Source organism: Setaria viridis, chromosome 4 (genome assembly GCF_005286985.2).
Source record: "Setaria viridis chromosome 4, Setaria_viridis_v4.0, whole genome shotgun sequence".
NCBI classification, from domain to species: Eukaryota; Viridiplantae; Streptophyta; class Magnoliopsida; order Poales; family Poaceae; genus Setaria; species Setaria viridis.
This window is the reverse complement of record NC_048266.2, coordinates 9,465,542-9,481,106: the sequence shown is the minus strand read 5'-3', so window position 1 is coordinate 9,481,106 and position 15,565 is coordinate 9,465,542. Positions and strand designations below refer to the sequence as shown.

Below are 15,565 nucleotides of genomic sequence, written 5' to 3'. Positions count from 1 at the left end.
TGAGTGGAACTGAGTCCATGAGCTTTGGCGATACAATTCCATCAATTTTCTTCAAGAAAAACACCAACCCTATGTTGTTCATAACAAGTTTATGTCCAAATGCTCTGTTGAATTGCACCTCAACTGTAAATGGAAATTGATACATGGCCCCCATGTCTTTGCATCGAATACCCTTTTTTACCTGAAACTTGTTTTGAGTGCGAGATAATTGTCATATTGATGTGCCTCGTTAAGTAGTAGTTGTTGCCAGGTGCATTGGTTATGGGGCTTCTTGATGTTAAATATCTGATATGATAACAAATCATAGAGTTCTCTTCTTTTACCATGTTTACAAAATATATCACTGCAGCAAAATCTGTTGAAATCACTCTGAAACGAGCTTCAATGGAGATCAGATCAAATTACACCCAAGTTATCATTGCAAGCTCACTTTTGATGGAAGAAAAAGTGTGTGTGTTTGGGGGGTGGGGGGTGGCGGCGGGGCGGGGCGGGGCAAGGAAGAAAAGGAAGCTGAATGTATTCCCAACACGGCAAGGCAAATCCGCATCAGGTGTGCATATGCATTTCTTGACAGACCCTAGACCTGTTTCTCTGCTAGGAACAATGAGGAGCCTAGATCACCTTTACCTGTTAGAAAGTCGCCATGAATTATCCGGTGAAAGCTAGTCCATATAGGCGCATAATTTTCTATTTGAATGTAGCTATGTCGACACAGACGTTTTACCAAGAGTTTTGTCCCCAGAATCTAAAGCGCTCCAGACTGTCTTTTCCCCCACTCAAGTACCTCTCAGCTGGATCTTTCTGCACTGTGATCTCATCCTTCAGGTCACTTACTATAAAGATAACCCACTGCCTTACTGATGCTTATCATAACCTTCTTTCTATGCTTCCACATGCAGGTTGCAAGTATGCAGTGAGTTCTTGACTCCAATGACAGGTTTTCCATGAGTTCTATTAGGCAAGAAGAAACCCAAGCCCAGGATGTGTCTGAGACGGAACACACCATATCATTCTTGTCGCAATCGAATCGCCCTTCCTTGCAGAACTCCGCGAACCCAAGCTTGAGTTCATGCCTCTACCAGTGCATTGCCACCCTCAAAGGTAACTCGTTCTACGTCTCCAGCCTCGCCATCGACGGCGACTCACTCTACATAGCCTCGTCAAATGGGCACATCAGGCTGTGGCCGCTGGACATGGCCATGGACGTGCGACAAGCCGAGCACGGGCAGTCCAGCTCTACGGTTGCAGTCACCAACAGTTCCATAAAGTGTGCCATCGCCAACAGCAACGGCCTCGTCAGCTCGCACCAGGACGGCAAGATCAGAGTGTGGCATCATCCCGCCCGGAGGAACGGGAGCTCCGACCACCACCTCGCCCTGCGCGCCGTCCTGCCGACCGCCGCCGACCACCTGCGGACGTTCCTGTTCCCCAGCAACTACGTGGAGGTCCGGCGGCACCGGAGGCGCACCTGGGTGCGCCACGCCGACGCGGTCACCGCGCTCGCGCTGTCCCCGGACGGCGCGGAGATGTACTCCGTGTCGTGGGACCGGAGCCTCAAGGCGTGGCGGCTGCCGGGCCTCCGCTGCGCCGAGTCCATCGCAGCGGCACACGACGACGCCATCAACGCCGTGGCCGTGTCGGCCGACGGGAGCGTGTACACGGGCTCGGCCGACAGGACGGTCAAGGCGTGGAGGCGCCGCCCGGGGCGGCAGGGGAAGCTCGCGCTGGTCGGCACCATGGAGCGCCACAAGGCGGCGGTGAACGCGCTGGCGCTGGGTGTCGGCGGGCGGGTGCTCTACTCCGGCGCGTGCGACCGTTCCGTCGTGGTCTGGGGGTGTGCAGGCGGTGGTGCCATGTCTGCCACTGCGACGCTCAGGGGTCACATGAAGGCCGTGCTGTGCGTGGCCGCCGCCGGGGACGTGGTGTGCAGCGGTTCGGCGGACAGGACGGTGAGAGTGTGGAGGAGGGGAGCGGCAGGAGCGGGCTACACCTGTCTGGCCGTGCTCGACGGCCATGCTGGAGCAGTGAAGAGCTTGACGTTGGTGAAGAAATCGGGAGGTGATCACGATGGCTCGTGCGACGGGTGCTGCTCCTGCTCTGCAGCTCATGTTTGCAGCGGATCGCTGGACTCTGACGTGAAGATTTGGAGGGTGAACGTTTCTTGTTTATGAGTGCCGTAGATAGACTAGCGGTAGAGGTGTACTCCGTAGCTATGTGTACACAAGTATATTCTTCGAGATGACAGATTTAGTATTTTTTTAGAAAACAAAACGCGGCCACGCATATAAACGCCTGTCCTATAAATATCAATTGCATACACTTCTCCATCAAAAAGCACGTCGCATGCTACATTAATTAATCAGACAAACAATACATAAAAAAATCGGGCGTAACAAATACATAAAATTTGAGCTTCATCCTTGATGAGTAGAAGGTATAACAAACTTTACTAACCAATTAAGTTGTGCTTGGTTCTCACTCGCTCAGCATGTTGAATGACCGAAAGAGCTCATTTTTTTTTGGAAATCTAGTTACCCATTTGTTCGTAGACGCATTAGGAATTTAAAGTTTAACTTCATTATTAACTAAGATTAAGATGCAACAGGCTATTAAAAACAAATCTATCGTCTATTCCGATAGAATTAATAACAATTAATATGTTGTAAACGGCAAGACGATAGAACAGATAAATATCAGCCGACGCAATCTTAATCAAGGCGGGATAACTGGTGAATACCGTAGATCGAGACAGAAGTGATGCGTCGTAAGTCAAAGATCCAAGATACTCGATAACTGGTATATGAAACTAGACGAAACCACAACGATACGTCCGATGGTTAAAGCCTAGAACACCTAGTGACGAAACTTGCAGCTTGCCGGAGATCGAAGTCGATACAGCCCAGCTTGCTAGAAGGGACTCGTCGGAAAGCTACATTACTTCTACTCCTAATGCAATGGCGTGAAGCCGAAAAGGTACATGTGTTTGTATTGATCGTGTAATGAAAATTACAATGGCCACGTCCCTTTATATTTATAGGGCGGATGTTACATAATTGGCATCTAACCACGTACAAGGCAAGTCACGTACACAATCTTTTCTAATAAAAAACTCTATCTCTAACTAACCCAACTCTATCTCTAAATATTTTATTCTATAAAACAACCTCCCGTGCATGCAAAGATCGGCCGCATGCATAATTATTCTGGTAGCCTCCCATGTATGGCATGCAAAGTGCACCAGAATCCATGTTGTATATTCTAATCATTGTTATCCATACATGCTGGCCTTTCCTTTATATCAGTCTTACCTCTCCTTGCCGATCAATCCAATGAAGCCGATTTGGACTCCATGCCCATGTGCGCGCATGCTAGCTTCTTATTGATGTACGTGACTCCAATTATCTCGTACTCCGAATTTATAGGATTGGTCAAAATCCGGTGTCAATAGATATACACTTAGATAACGCTATATCTAGATACATGACAAAAACTATGTATTTAGAAAAGTCAAAACGACTTAAAATTTGGAACTAGGCAAGGATATCACTAAACTTTGCAAATAGCCCCATTTTGTTAAGTTGCTTGCCTTGAAATGAGTCTTTGTCTTAATTAAGTTCCTCCGCATATAAATATTGGCGTAGGAATTTTGTAGGGTTTAAATCCTACATGAAGTAGCTTTGTAACAAAAGAGTGTTGGCCATCCTAAAATTTATATATTCCTAGGCGAATTCATCTGAATTCAAAGTTGTTCTAATGTGGGGTCCAACCTCTTTGAGTTTATATCTTTTCTTACATTCCTATTTTTTATGTGATATCTCCGGACCCTCGGTTGGAAAGTGCTTGTATTCTATTGGCACGTAGAATTGCAACTACCAACTAACTCAAAATCCTATTCTTTTTTCTATCTCTACGTTTGAGAATCCTTTAGTTTGAAAGAGGCTCTAATCCTTTTTCCCAAATAAACCCTTGGTAATGATGCTATGGCACGATTCTCTTAGATATGACTGAGGCCCTCTGCCAGAAGCTCGAACAAACAGCAAACTTTCCGTGCAGTTTTCGAAAAATCAGAAGTTCGAAAAAGCTGAGTTTATATGGAAAACTTAAAAGCTCGGTTTTTTAAGGTTTTTTTAGCTTTTTGAGCTCAGAAAGCTAAACATATTTTTTAAAAGTTGTATTGAATTTTCAGAAAAAAAATAGCAGCAGCTTTTCAAAAAAATTCAAAAGCTCTAAGTTGTGCGTCATTTCACTTTGCCACAATGTTAAACAACTAGTAACTTCCCCCCAAATAGAACCTTAGGCATGAAATTATGGCATGATTTTCTTTGGCTACCTTTGCGTCATTTATCTTGGCCACAAGTTAAACAAGTGTAGCAAAGTTGCAAGCCAAAACATACCCCAAAGCTTTTACCCTGGATTAAATGGGATTATGCAAATATGTGTTAAGAAAATATTGCAAAAAAAGAGCCAATTATGTTATTTTGATTTTGAGTTGCCTCCGCGAATCATTTGCGACATCAGGGGAAAAAAGGTGAAATTGACAAGCACGCAGTGCACAGTTTTTGCCTCAGAGTGAAGTAAGAGGTGTGCATTTGCAACGAAACAACTTTGGAGGGAGAATTTCAAAGTAATGTTAATTGATTTTACGATTTTCCCCTATAATAAATAAAAATTCATCTCGTGGCATCCAAGTCCATCACTCAGCTTCAGCTCATCAGCTGTGTCCGGCTCCTCCGATCCTATCCACATCCACCGGACAGGTATCCTCTGCAGTTGGTTCCCTGTCATGTGGACCCGGATCCACACGGCAGTGACTCAACACAGGGCACCAACTGCAGGCGAGTCTCGTCGCATCCACCACGGGGGAAAGAGATTCGCTACAGGCTGAAGAAGCCGAGACATCAGACATCGAACTCGACGACTCCCACCCCAGCCCGATTAGCTGACAGCCAAAGGAAGAAATCGCGATGCTCTCCCCTGCCCGCCTCGCCCTCGCCGCCGCCTTCCTCCTCGTCCTCCGGCCGCCGGCGCCGGCCTCAGCCGCCCGCCCGATCGTCGACGACAAGCCTGCCCCCTCCGAGGCTACCGCCACCGCGAGGTGGCTCGCCGCACAGAACACGTGGGGTGTCCTCAGGTCCCATCCAGTTCCGCCCAAACCCGTCTTCTCTTATTTTACCGCTGCGATTTGGTGCCGCAGCTAGTTCCTTTAGCAACAGGTGTTCTTCTTAGAGGTAGCAGCATGTGTTCGTTTGATCGAATGGGAAGCTGGGAACTACCGCTGCTTAGCTGGGAAATTTGTTGATGCGAATTCGGAATTCCTAGCTAGTGCCGGCAAGTGCTGAGAATGTGTACGAATTGCACGGAACCATGTTATTGCTTGCTTTGGAGTTCGCAGTCCTGTTCAGAACTTCAGATTTCGAAAGTTTAAAGACTGGTTTGACCGTCAAGTGACCCGATTTTCCCTAAAAGATGAAGATTTTGAGTAAATCACTACCCCAATATGCAAATTGACTGAAGATAACCCACAATTGATTTATTTGTAGAACATCACATAACTAGCATCACTGCATTCTTTACCTTGCGTGGTAGAACTGTAATTTAATAGATTTGCTCTATTCTGTTTGTTGCTCAGAGATAATTGTAGATCAATAATCTATTTGGTTGGTTATTCACTAATACCTGATCACATCTTGCAGCACAATATCAAGTGATTTGAACGGGGCTCCATTTGGGTATTCCTTCTTGTCTCAGTACTGCAAACTGGCAACATATATACTCTCTTCTGGTTGGTTAACTTTATTCTTGCCTTCTTAAATGTACAGCAATGTAGTTTCGTATAGTGATGGGTTACCTGGTGAGGGCCATGGAATCCCATACTTCTACCTGACAACTTTGGATCCTACTGCACGAGATGCGCTGGCGGACGAAAGGACCTCCTTCACCCTGAGCGAATTCCCTCTCGGGACATGTGGGAAGATTGATCCTGAAAACCCTACTTGTGCAAAACTTACTCTTAATGGAAAGGTACTAACAAATTACAACCATGATAAGATGATTGTTCACTTGCAGTTGCAGCTTAATTTCCTGTAAAATATATTGCTTGGTGTTGGTGGCAAGAGAACTTAGAATGCTCTATTTATTTTCTACCTTTGAATTTCACAACTAAAGTTTCTTTGGAATCGATACTTACTGACAGGATTGAATTTTCATTAGTAGCTTTTTGTCACCCTTGAAAGGGTTATAAGCTGCACACTTGTAGAGGCTTGTGTGTTCCCACTATTAAACTTATATATTGCTAAGAATAAGAACAGGGATACTTTCTCGAAAAAGGAAATGAAATTAAATACATTGCCAACATTGGAAGTAGCAGACTCTTATATAGGTAGAACTTGGTGTCGATTTCCTCTATAATCATACAAACACTGAAAACCTTTTGTTGAGCCTTCCAAGCTATGTTGCTGAAACTGTCTCTTAGGATGTGGACTAAAGGTGGAGTAAATTATCATGCATGGATTTATCAAACTAGCAATAAGCAGAGGAGCAAGCAAGACATTTTAATACCCTTCTGTAATGGGCATTGACACTTAAGGGTTTGCTAATTATTGCGTGCTGTAGAGCCCACTCTATTATGTTGTAACTTTCTTTTTGTTTAAAGGTAAAATCGTGATATGAAGTGGCATTTACTGTCCTTTGCAGTTGAAGTTGGTTGACCTTCAGTCACCTGAAGCAGATTTGGCCAAGTCAGCACTTTTCACTAAACATCCTGAAATGAAGGGTAAATGCATACTTCTAATCATGCATGTGCAGAGAGGTTATTGATCCGATCTATTATCTCAATAACCATATGTTTTGTTTGATAGATTGGCCAAAGAACCATCATTTCAAGATCTTCAAATTGGAAATTGAGAACATATTTTTGATTGATTGGTTTGGGGGTCCTAAACCCATATCCCCCTCCCAGTACCTTGAATTCGGAAGGTGAGCATGCAAGACCTTAGAAAATCCGAGCTTGTACTTTTGTATCTGCTCTAATACAAGTCAATTTGTAGTTCGTTTCTTCAGAACCATTTTATTTAACATGCATTCGGTCTATGCAGGAATCAGCACTCAGTGATGTCCTCATAAGCAAATAATGCTTCACGGAATCACGGATCAATACCTCATTTGTGCATGCTCTTAAAGATGAAATTCATACTGTTCATAGTGTAAAGACATCTCTGTGCACTGAATAGACTTAGTGTTTTGGTTGTTGATATTGTTGCCCATCACATCTTCGTGAGCAATTTATTGGGAAAAAAGAGAACTAGTTTCTGTGTGCACTATGCATTCTTGATCTGTATCCTACAATTTCCAAGGTTTGACTGATCAAATTGGCATTGGTCACCTGACCAGGAAGAGTCTTTTCGGGGGTCATAATATGTTGATGAAATTTACTTGAAAGTTCTTTAGAACTCTTGGGAGATGCTGAAAAATCTCTATGAAACTTTTTGTCTGAAACTTGCTTGAAACTGTTATCCTGAAATCTGAACATTCATGGAATTTGTTGCACTGTTGACATGTAAGCAAATGAGAAATATAACTATGCATTGAAAGTATTGTAACGTTATCCTTATGTTTCTTTAAATTTCCTCGCAAGTACGGGAATTTTATGTTTTGTTGTCCCTAACGGAAACGTAGCAAAGAGTTGACTTCAGATCTGGTGAGGTAATGGCCAATAGACCAACATTTCAAGTGATGGAATCAACTTAATCATTGATCCTTTACTAGTCATTACTGCGAAGACAATATTTGTTCCTGAACATTGTTGGAGTATGCACGTGTCTGAAAGCTCCTTCAGAGCACCTGTGACTCACTCACACAACGCAATGGAACAAATGAGGTGGCTCATTTGTTGGCTAGATCGAGTGAGCTTGTCTACCGGCATTGTATCCCTGGTTGTGTTCATGGCATTGTAAACTCTGAAACATTGTTTGAATGAATGAGACAACCTTTTCTATAAAAAAAAAAAAGGCAGTGGAACTACGGTTGGGGATTGTAAAATAGAAATCCCATAAGAAGCAGCCTTGTTCATGCTAGAATCGTGTTCCAAATAGGGCTTAAATTTGCATAAGGTCAATTCCATATTAGAATCACAGGACCATAATAAAATCTTTTCTCTATTCTCAATTACACTTTGACATAATCCCAAAAACTGCACAAATCAAATAAAGTTACATTTCAGTTCAAACAAAAGAATCAACCTTACAGTTTATACAACACAAGGACCATACCATATTTTTCTGTTATGGTAGCCAAAATGCCAAATAGACTTCCAAAGACTTCACGCAACAAGGAGCAAGACAGAGTGCAGAAACGAAGACTTTGACTTTTCAGAACTGGGTCGTGTTTGACCCGGACGGCCCGGCGTAATTGCTCCGGTGCGGCGGCCGCCGGATGGACACGAGCCCCTCCGACACGACGCTCCCGTCGTCCCACTGCCGGCCGAGCAGCCCGGTGGCCGTGACCGGCGCCTCGTCGTCCTCCCCGCGCATGGCCCGGAGCGTGCGCCGCGCCATGTCCCGCCCCACGCCGCCACCGCCCTCGGCCACCGGCTGCAGTGCGGCCTCGACGCCCGCCGCGCGCGCGAGGCCCCGGAACCTCATGCTGCCCCGGCTCATCCCGTACAGCGTTGATATGCAGTACTCCTCCTCCGCGCTCCCCGGCGCGGCGGAGCCGTTGCGCATCAGCCCGACGACCGCGGCCACCGCGCCGCCGTCCATCAGTGCGGCGCGCCCGTCGGGGCAGCCGGCCAGGTTCGCCAGGATCATGACGGCCAGCCTCCGCAGCGCGGCGGCGTCGGCCTCGTTGCTGCGGTCCCGCGCCTCCGCCGCCGCGAGCAGCGTCCGCACGGCGCCCGGCGCGCGCGCGATCTTGGACCGGTTCATCCCGGAGAGGGAGACGTGGTACAGCGCCATCCCGGCCTCGCGCCGCGCGCGGTAGCCGGCGGCGGCGGCGCCGGCCGCGCCCGCGAAGAGCTCCAGCAGCGGCGGGATGGCGCCGAGCACGCCGATGGCCGCGCGGTTCTCGTCCTCCACGGCAAGGCTGTACATGGCGCCCGCGGCGTGGTCGCGCGCCTCCGGGTGGCCGCCGCGGAGCACGTCGACGAGGGGCGACACCGCCCCGGATCGCACGATCCGCACCTTGTTCTCGGGCTCCAGCGACAGGTTGACCATCGCGGCCGCCGCGTTGGACTGCACGCCGGCGTCGGCCGAGAGCAGCATCGGGCGCAGCGCCGCGAGGAGGCGCGGCGTGCAGAGCTGCCTCCTGACCTCCCTGTTCTCCCGCGTCGCCTGCCGCAGCGACGCCATCGCCGACGCCTGCTCCGCGGGGGTGGCGCCCTCCGCCCCGAGCACGGCCATGATCTCCTCCTCCAGAGCGTCGCCCCTCTGCCTGGGGCTGGGCTCCTGCGCGAAGCCGTCGACGCTCTGCCTCCTAAACCGGACCGAGGAGGCGACCTGTGGCCGCTGCTGCGGCTTCGAGCTCTGGTCCTCGCGCTGAGGCGGCATGAGGCGGCAGACGATGTCGTGGGCGGTGTCCGGCGACAGCGGGGCCGGGTGCGGCAGCCCGAGCCGGTCGCACCAGTTGAGGATGGCGGTGCGGAGCGCGACGTTGGGGACGAGCACGAGCGGGGACGAGGAGGAGACTGACGCGGCGAGGTCGGCGGCGACGGCGGGCGGGGAGAAGGCGAGCGCGGCGCAGACCTGGATGCAGGCGCGCTCAAAAGTCTGGCCCGGCGGGACGACGACCGGGTCCGCCATCAGCGAGCCGGAGATCGGGCAGAGGAACTCCTCCGGCGGGTCGGCCGTGAACGACGACGGCGGTGAGGGGAAAGGCGGGGCCGAGGGGGGTGCCGTCACCGTGGACGGCGGCGGCGCCCACCAGGGCCGGCGGGTGCCCGTCGCCATGGGCTCGGGGGTGAAGTCGTCGAGAGCGTCTCAGCTGTCTGCGTGATTTTGCAGTTGTGCGAGTCGTGGGCTTTTAGTGCGAGTCGTCAGTCGTCACTCGCCATCGCTACGCGCTACCGGCAGAAGGTTCAACATCCCCATGCCATCATGTAAAAACAAAGGAGGCTACGAAATAGCAAAAAAACGAAGGAAAAATCTCAACCGAATTCACAGTCTGTGCACATTCTGCAGTTCATGATTGCGATAGGCTCCTATTTCTCACTTAAGTGTCGACCGAAATGACAGTGATCTCTGAAGTCCGTGCTCAGGCACGGATGCGAAAACGACGGTGATCTCTAAAGTCGCTAGTACAGAATTGCCACTGAATTGAGTTGCGCTTAAAAGAGTTCCTTATGAAATCTCAAGAATCTGCAAACTATTGCAACACGTGTCGTAAGAAACTGCTACTCTATCATCTACTGCCAAAGAAAAAACTACAATTATTTGTGCCTAACTACCCAGAAATTACAACTTCTTGGGATTAGTTTCACAAAGACTAAGGGTGTGTTTGGTTGCATACACCATATGATGTATGTACGGATGATTCTGGATGGTGGAGTCCAACCAATTTGCTTGTACTGCATGGTTCACCCCTAATAGTAGAATAATGTATTAAGTGGGATGGCTTCATTCTGGATGGGTTGGTACAATTCACCTAACCAAATTAACAAAATGATCATTTTTATTTTGAACCATTTCATACCTGAACCAAATGATACAAACAACCAAATACACACTAAACTGATACATTCGTTTTAGAGACCTTAGACATTTAGCCTAGGCCCATATATATGGCACCCAAGGGGCGGAACAAAAACTCGTTTTTTCATTGTTGGGAGGGGTAACAATGGTATTTTTTCCTTCAAAACTTGGTCGAGTTCAATTTTTCTAGTGGAAAATTGCAAGCTATGGAGGGATGTTGTAGTTTTAGCAGCATACGTCATGATGGTTGTATATTTTTAAAATTTAGCCATTCGTAAGGTTCTACAAGTGAAAGGCATGCATCGCCTTGGAATTACATCCATGTAACAGACCCCACAGCTGTCTTTGAACGCGTATACATAGGGGTATTTGGATCCATAGATTAAGGGTCTGTTTTCTTCCATCCATCTAAACTTTAGATGCTAAAATTTAGCAACTTTGAGCTGCTAAATTGGAAAACAGTCTTGCTAAACTTGCTAAAGCTGAGTTGCTAAAGTTTAGATCTTTAGCAAGTTTTGGGTTGCTAAAACTTGCTAAAAGGTGGGTTGGACACCTTGTACCCCTCATTATTGTCTGGCACTCCCGCACTCCCGCACGCAGCCCACCCGCATACCCATCCCGCACTCGCCCGCCTCCTCTGCTGCTCTTCGCATCCACCCCCTTCCCGCCCCGCATCGACCGCCGCCGCCGCAACCGCATCCACACCCGCCGCCGCCACGCATCCGCCGCCGCCGCCACGCATCGACCGCCGCCGGTTCCTGGGGTCGAGCCCCACCGCCGCCCTAGCCGCGACGCATCGACCGCCGCCCTAGCCGCGCCGCATCCACCGCCGCCCTAGCCGCGCCGCATCCACCGCCGCCGCCGCAACGCATCCACCGGCGCTGCCCATACAATCGCCCGCCGCCGGCTCCTGGAGTCTAGCCCCACCGCCGCCGGCTCCTGGAGTCCACTGCCGCCGCCGCCCCCCGGAGTCCAGGACCGCCGCCACCCCCGGAGTCCACCGCCGCCGCCGCCTGCTGGTGGAGGCCGCCCTATCTCCAACTCCAACTCCAGATCCGCCATCCCATCGTCCCCCTCCCCCCACTCCCACCCCGGATCCGCCATCCTCGCCACCACAACTCCCGGATCCGGCATACTCGCCGCCCCTGCTCCATCCCCATAGTCACCGCAACCTCCAACTCCCCTTACCCCATCCCCACCGCAACAGCTCCGAGCAATGGCCGGATACCGTGATTGGGTATCGCAGGGTGCTTCATCCTTGGCGGCCCCTTCGTTCCCTATTCCTGCGCCCATTCCCGATCCAGAGGAGTTGGAGTTCATGTCCCAAGGCCCGTCGCGCGCTCGGGCGGCTCCATCTCTCTCGGCTGGGAGGGTCAACATGCAGGATCTTGATCTGAACTCCCAGGACGAGTCCTTCCCCTACCTCGATGAATACACTGACATTCTGGAGTCTGGAAGAGGACGCGGCGATGGTGTTCAGATCGGCTCGTTTCAACCTCCCCGTCAGACCGATGGTGGTGTTCCAATCGGCCGGGGAAGGGGTGGCACTGCACGTGGTGGCCGCCGTGGTCGGGGAAGGCGAGGTACTGCTTCACCTTCGCCGCCTTCAGGTAAAGACCTACTGAATTGGTTGTATGGTTTGATGATTTGCAAGCTTTGCGGTTCTGAGTGTTGTGATCTTACATATTCAGATGCAAGTCCTCCTATCCGGCAACATCTTCGGGGGAGATTGGGACGAGGCGCAACCTCTGCTGCCTATTCTACATCCATGAACACAGAGGATGTTGAACAATTGGACGAGGAATCTGGGGAGGATCATCATGTAAGCATCCTGTCCTCACTGTGCAGTGTGCATCTCCATGTTTTTGTGAATTGTATTTATGTTTTTCATTTTCTGGTAGAACAAATGTCATAGAGCAAACTGGAGTGAATTAAACACAGGAATTTTTTGCGAATTAGCTGTGGAACAAATCCGTATAGGCAATGCAACAGGTGGGGTGGTCAATTCTAGAGGTTTCAAGGAAATAGCTGCCAAATTTGCGGAGAGGACTACCATCAGGCATGAACCGAAGCAATTCAGAAATAGGTGGGATCAATACAAGAAATTATATGAATTTTACGTTTTCGCGATGAAACAATCAGGATTAGGTAGGAAAAATAATGGAGCCATTTCAGCAAGTAAAGCCTGGTGGGATAAATACTGCAAGGTAGTTTTTTTTTGTTGTTTGTGATAATTTCTTTTTGTTTTGTGCCTGGAGTACATATAGTTTCTGAATTCCTGTGTCATTCGATTGCAGTATCCAGAATGCCGTAAATTTAGCAAGTTCCTACCTCACTATCTTGAGCTGCTGTATGAGATGTACCACAAAAATGTAGTTGATGGATCAACTACAACCATACCAGGAGATGTGGATGAAGATAGGCAGGAGGTACCTGAAGAAGATGACTTCCAATTTGATGTGGAGGACTACCCTGAACAGAGCCCTATGAGCCCTATGAGTAATGGCAGCAAGAAAAGGAGTACCAGTACAAATGATACAGCATCAAGCCCTCAAAAGAAGAGTAAAAGTCCTTTTTTCAAGATGTTCAAGGGCCTCATAGACACTATGCATGAGGGGATCTCTGAAGATAACACTACCATGAGGGTGAAGATGGAGTTGCAGTTGAAGCAGAGGGAAATGGAACTGCAACAACAACTGAAGCAGAAGGAGCTGGAGTTGGAATTTAGAAGGCATTCTCATGACAAAGAAGAAGATGAGTTCAGAGCAAGCCTTCTATTGGCACAGGAGTGTGGAGCATCAGAAGAGTCAGAAGAGTACTTTTTTGCTATGGAGTTGTTTAGGGATAGACTTAACAGGGTAGCTTTTGGCACACTATCGACAAAGGAAGCAAGGTTCAAATGGTTGCAAACTAAGTGTGGGAAGACCTTTGGCCGGCCATGAATTGTAGCTGTCATGTTGTGTTGCTAGTCATGTTAGAACTTTTAATAAATTTGTGTGAACTATGATTTGTGGTTTGTGTGGACAATTTGTTGAGAACTATGAATCTGTCATGTTGTGTTTGTAGTCATATTAGAGCTTTTAATAAATTTGTCTTGTGATTTGTGGCTGTTTAGTTGAGATCAATTTCATGGCTGCCTTGTTCAGAACTTTTAATCATGCTTTGTATGTACTATGACATGGCTGATTTGTGGACTATTTCATTCTATGTACAGGTTGATGTGTTTGACTATGTTGATGACTGGTTTCAGAAGAGGAAAAGGATAAGAAGAGAATTTGTTGCAATGGGTGGTTTCCTCGGTATGTACTATTATGCCACACATTTGAACAGATCAGATTATAGGGTACCAACAGAATCAGGATATGAATGGGTTATCAAAACTTTAGGAAATAGATCATCTTGTCACAACATGTTCAGGATGAATAGGAATGTTTTTGATAGGCTTCATAATCTTCTTGTACAGTCTTATGGATTAAAGTCTACTAGGAGAATGACATCAGTAGAGTCTTTAGCTTTATTCCTGTGGATGTGTGGTGCCCCCCAAAGCATGAGGCAAGCCGAAGACCGTTTTGTTAGGTCTACTTGCACAATTAGTAGGAAGTTCAACAAAGTATTACACAGCATTTGCAAACTAGCAGGGGATATCATTAGACCAGTTGACCCAACATTCAGTACTGTGCATCCGAAGTTGAGGTCAGCACGGTTCTCTCCATACTTTGACAATTGCATTGGGGCTATAGATGGGACACACGTGCCTGTTGTTGTGCCAGCAGATAAGGCTGTCCAACATACGGGACGACATGGGTACACTAGCCAGAATGTGTTAGCCATATGTGACTTCGACATGAGATTTACCTTTGTCGTCGCGGGATGGCCTGGATCGGTTCATGACATGAGAGTCTTCAAAGATGCATTGGACAAGTATGGCGATAAATTTCCACACCCCCCTGAAGGTACTTCCTTCATCTATGAACTATCTGCACGTAGTACTTTTGATGTTTGTGGATATATGTAACACGAGAACTGTTGATGTGCAGGGAAGTTTTATCTTGTCGACTCTGGATACGCAAACCGTATTGGGTATCTTGCCTCGTACAAGGGTACGAAATATCATCTACCAGAATTTCGAGCCGGACGAATTCCCAGAGGTAAAAAGGAGCATTTCAATTATGCACATTCATCATTAAGAAATGTCATCGAGAGGTCATTTGGGGTGTTGAAGAACAAATGGCGTATTCTGCGCGATTTACCATCTTATCCAATGGCAAAGCAAAGTCAAATAATTATTGCTTGCATGGCAATTCATAATTTCATTAGAGAGAGTGCTATTGGTGATGTTAATTTTGAGAATGCGGATCATGAAGAAAACGATGCTACACCTTCTGAAGGACCATCATCTCAAGCAAATGAAGGTGCTACCCAACATGAATATGAAGATCAAAGCATGAACCAGTTTCGGGATTGGATAGCCGATGGATTGTTCAATAGGTCATAGGATCCTTTACTTTTTTGTTGTAATAATGTAATTTTTGGGATGCACAATAATTTTTTGATTCAATAAAAAAAATGGCTGCCAGCATCGTGGCATTCCATTTTATTGATCGACGCAACGTTAGTAGGCTAAACGGCGCTAGGAATGGAACAAATGGGCAGGAAGGTGCATGGCGCCAGGAAAGAAATGGCGCCAAGTTCCTGGCGCCAAGAGCAGTCGAACCAGAAGAATAGCGCCAGGGAGGAGGGAGGAAAAATGGCGCCAGGGAGGAGTGAGATGAGAGAGAAAGAAGGGTAGCAATCATTAGGGGCAAACATGTCTTTAACCTTCTCATTCAATGCCTTTTAGCAAGTGGAAGAAAACAGGTTTGGCTAAACTTTAGATGCTAAAG

The 15,565-nt window shown here is 47.9% G+C and overlaps 4 protein-coding genes across 4 annotated transcripts; 3 read left to right on the top strand and 1 right to left on the bottom strand.

Moving 5' to 3' along the window:
* The first annotated feature begins 520 nt into the window (after nt 1–520).
* LOC117852220 (protein JINGUBANG) lies at nt 521–2,271 on the top strand. The gene has a single exon (XM_072293109.1). The coding sequence runs from the start codon at nt 945–947 to the stop codon at nt 2,169–2,171; it is 1,227 nt and encodes a 408-aa protein (XP_072149210.1). The 5' UTR covers nt 521–944; the 3' UTR covers nt 2,172–2,271.
* A 2,590-nt stretch (nt 2,272–4,861) lies between these two features.
* Nucleotides 4,862–7,316, top strand: LOC117853807 (uncharacterized). The gene is made up of 6 exons (XM_034736094.2): nt 4,862–5,131; nt 5,694–5,729; nt 5,820–6,021; nt 6,694–6,772; nt 6,858–6,975; nt 7,095–7,316. Exons 1-6 carry the CDS (start codon nt 4,965–4,967, stop codon nt 7,120–7,122), a joined length of 630 nt encoding a protein of 209 aa, XP_034591985.1. The 5' UTR covers nt 4,862–4,964; the 3' UTR covers nt 7,123–7,316.
* An 821-nt stretch (nt 7,317–8,137) lies between these two features.
* On the bottom strand, nt 8,138–10,179 carry LOC117853806 (U-box domain-containing protein 39). Its single transcript, XM_034736093.2, has one exon. It carries the CDS (start codon nt 9,939–9,941, stop codon nt 8,367–8,369), a length of 1,575 nt encoding a protein of 524 aa, XP_034591984.1. The 5' UTR covers nt 9,942–10,179; the 3' UTR covers nt 8,138–8,366.
* A 3,912-nt stretch (nt 10,180–14,091) lies between these two features.
* LOC140222408 (protein ALP1-like) lies at nt 14,092–15,279 on the top strand. Its single transcript, XM_072292931.1, has 2 exons — nt 14,092–14,635; nt 14,720–15,279. The coding sequence occupies exons 1-2, from the start codon at nt 14,092–14,094 to the stop codon at nt 15,175–15,177; spliced, it is 1,002 nt and encodes a 333-aa protein (XP_072149032.1). The 3' UTR covers nt 15,178–15,279.
* The last annotated feature ends 286 nt before the right edge of the window (nt 15,280–15,565 follow it).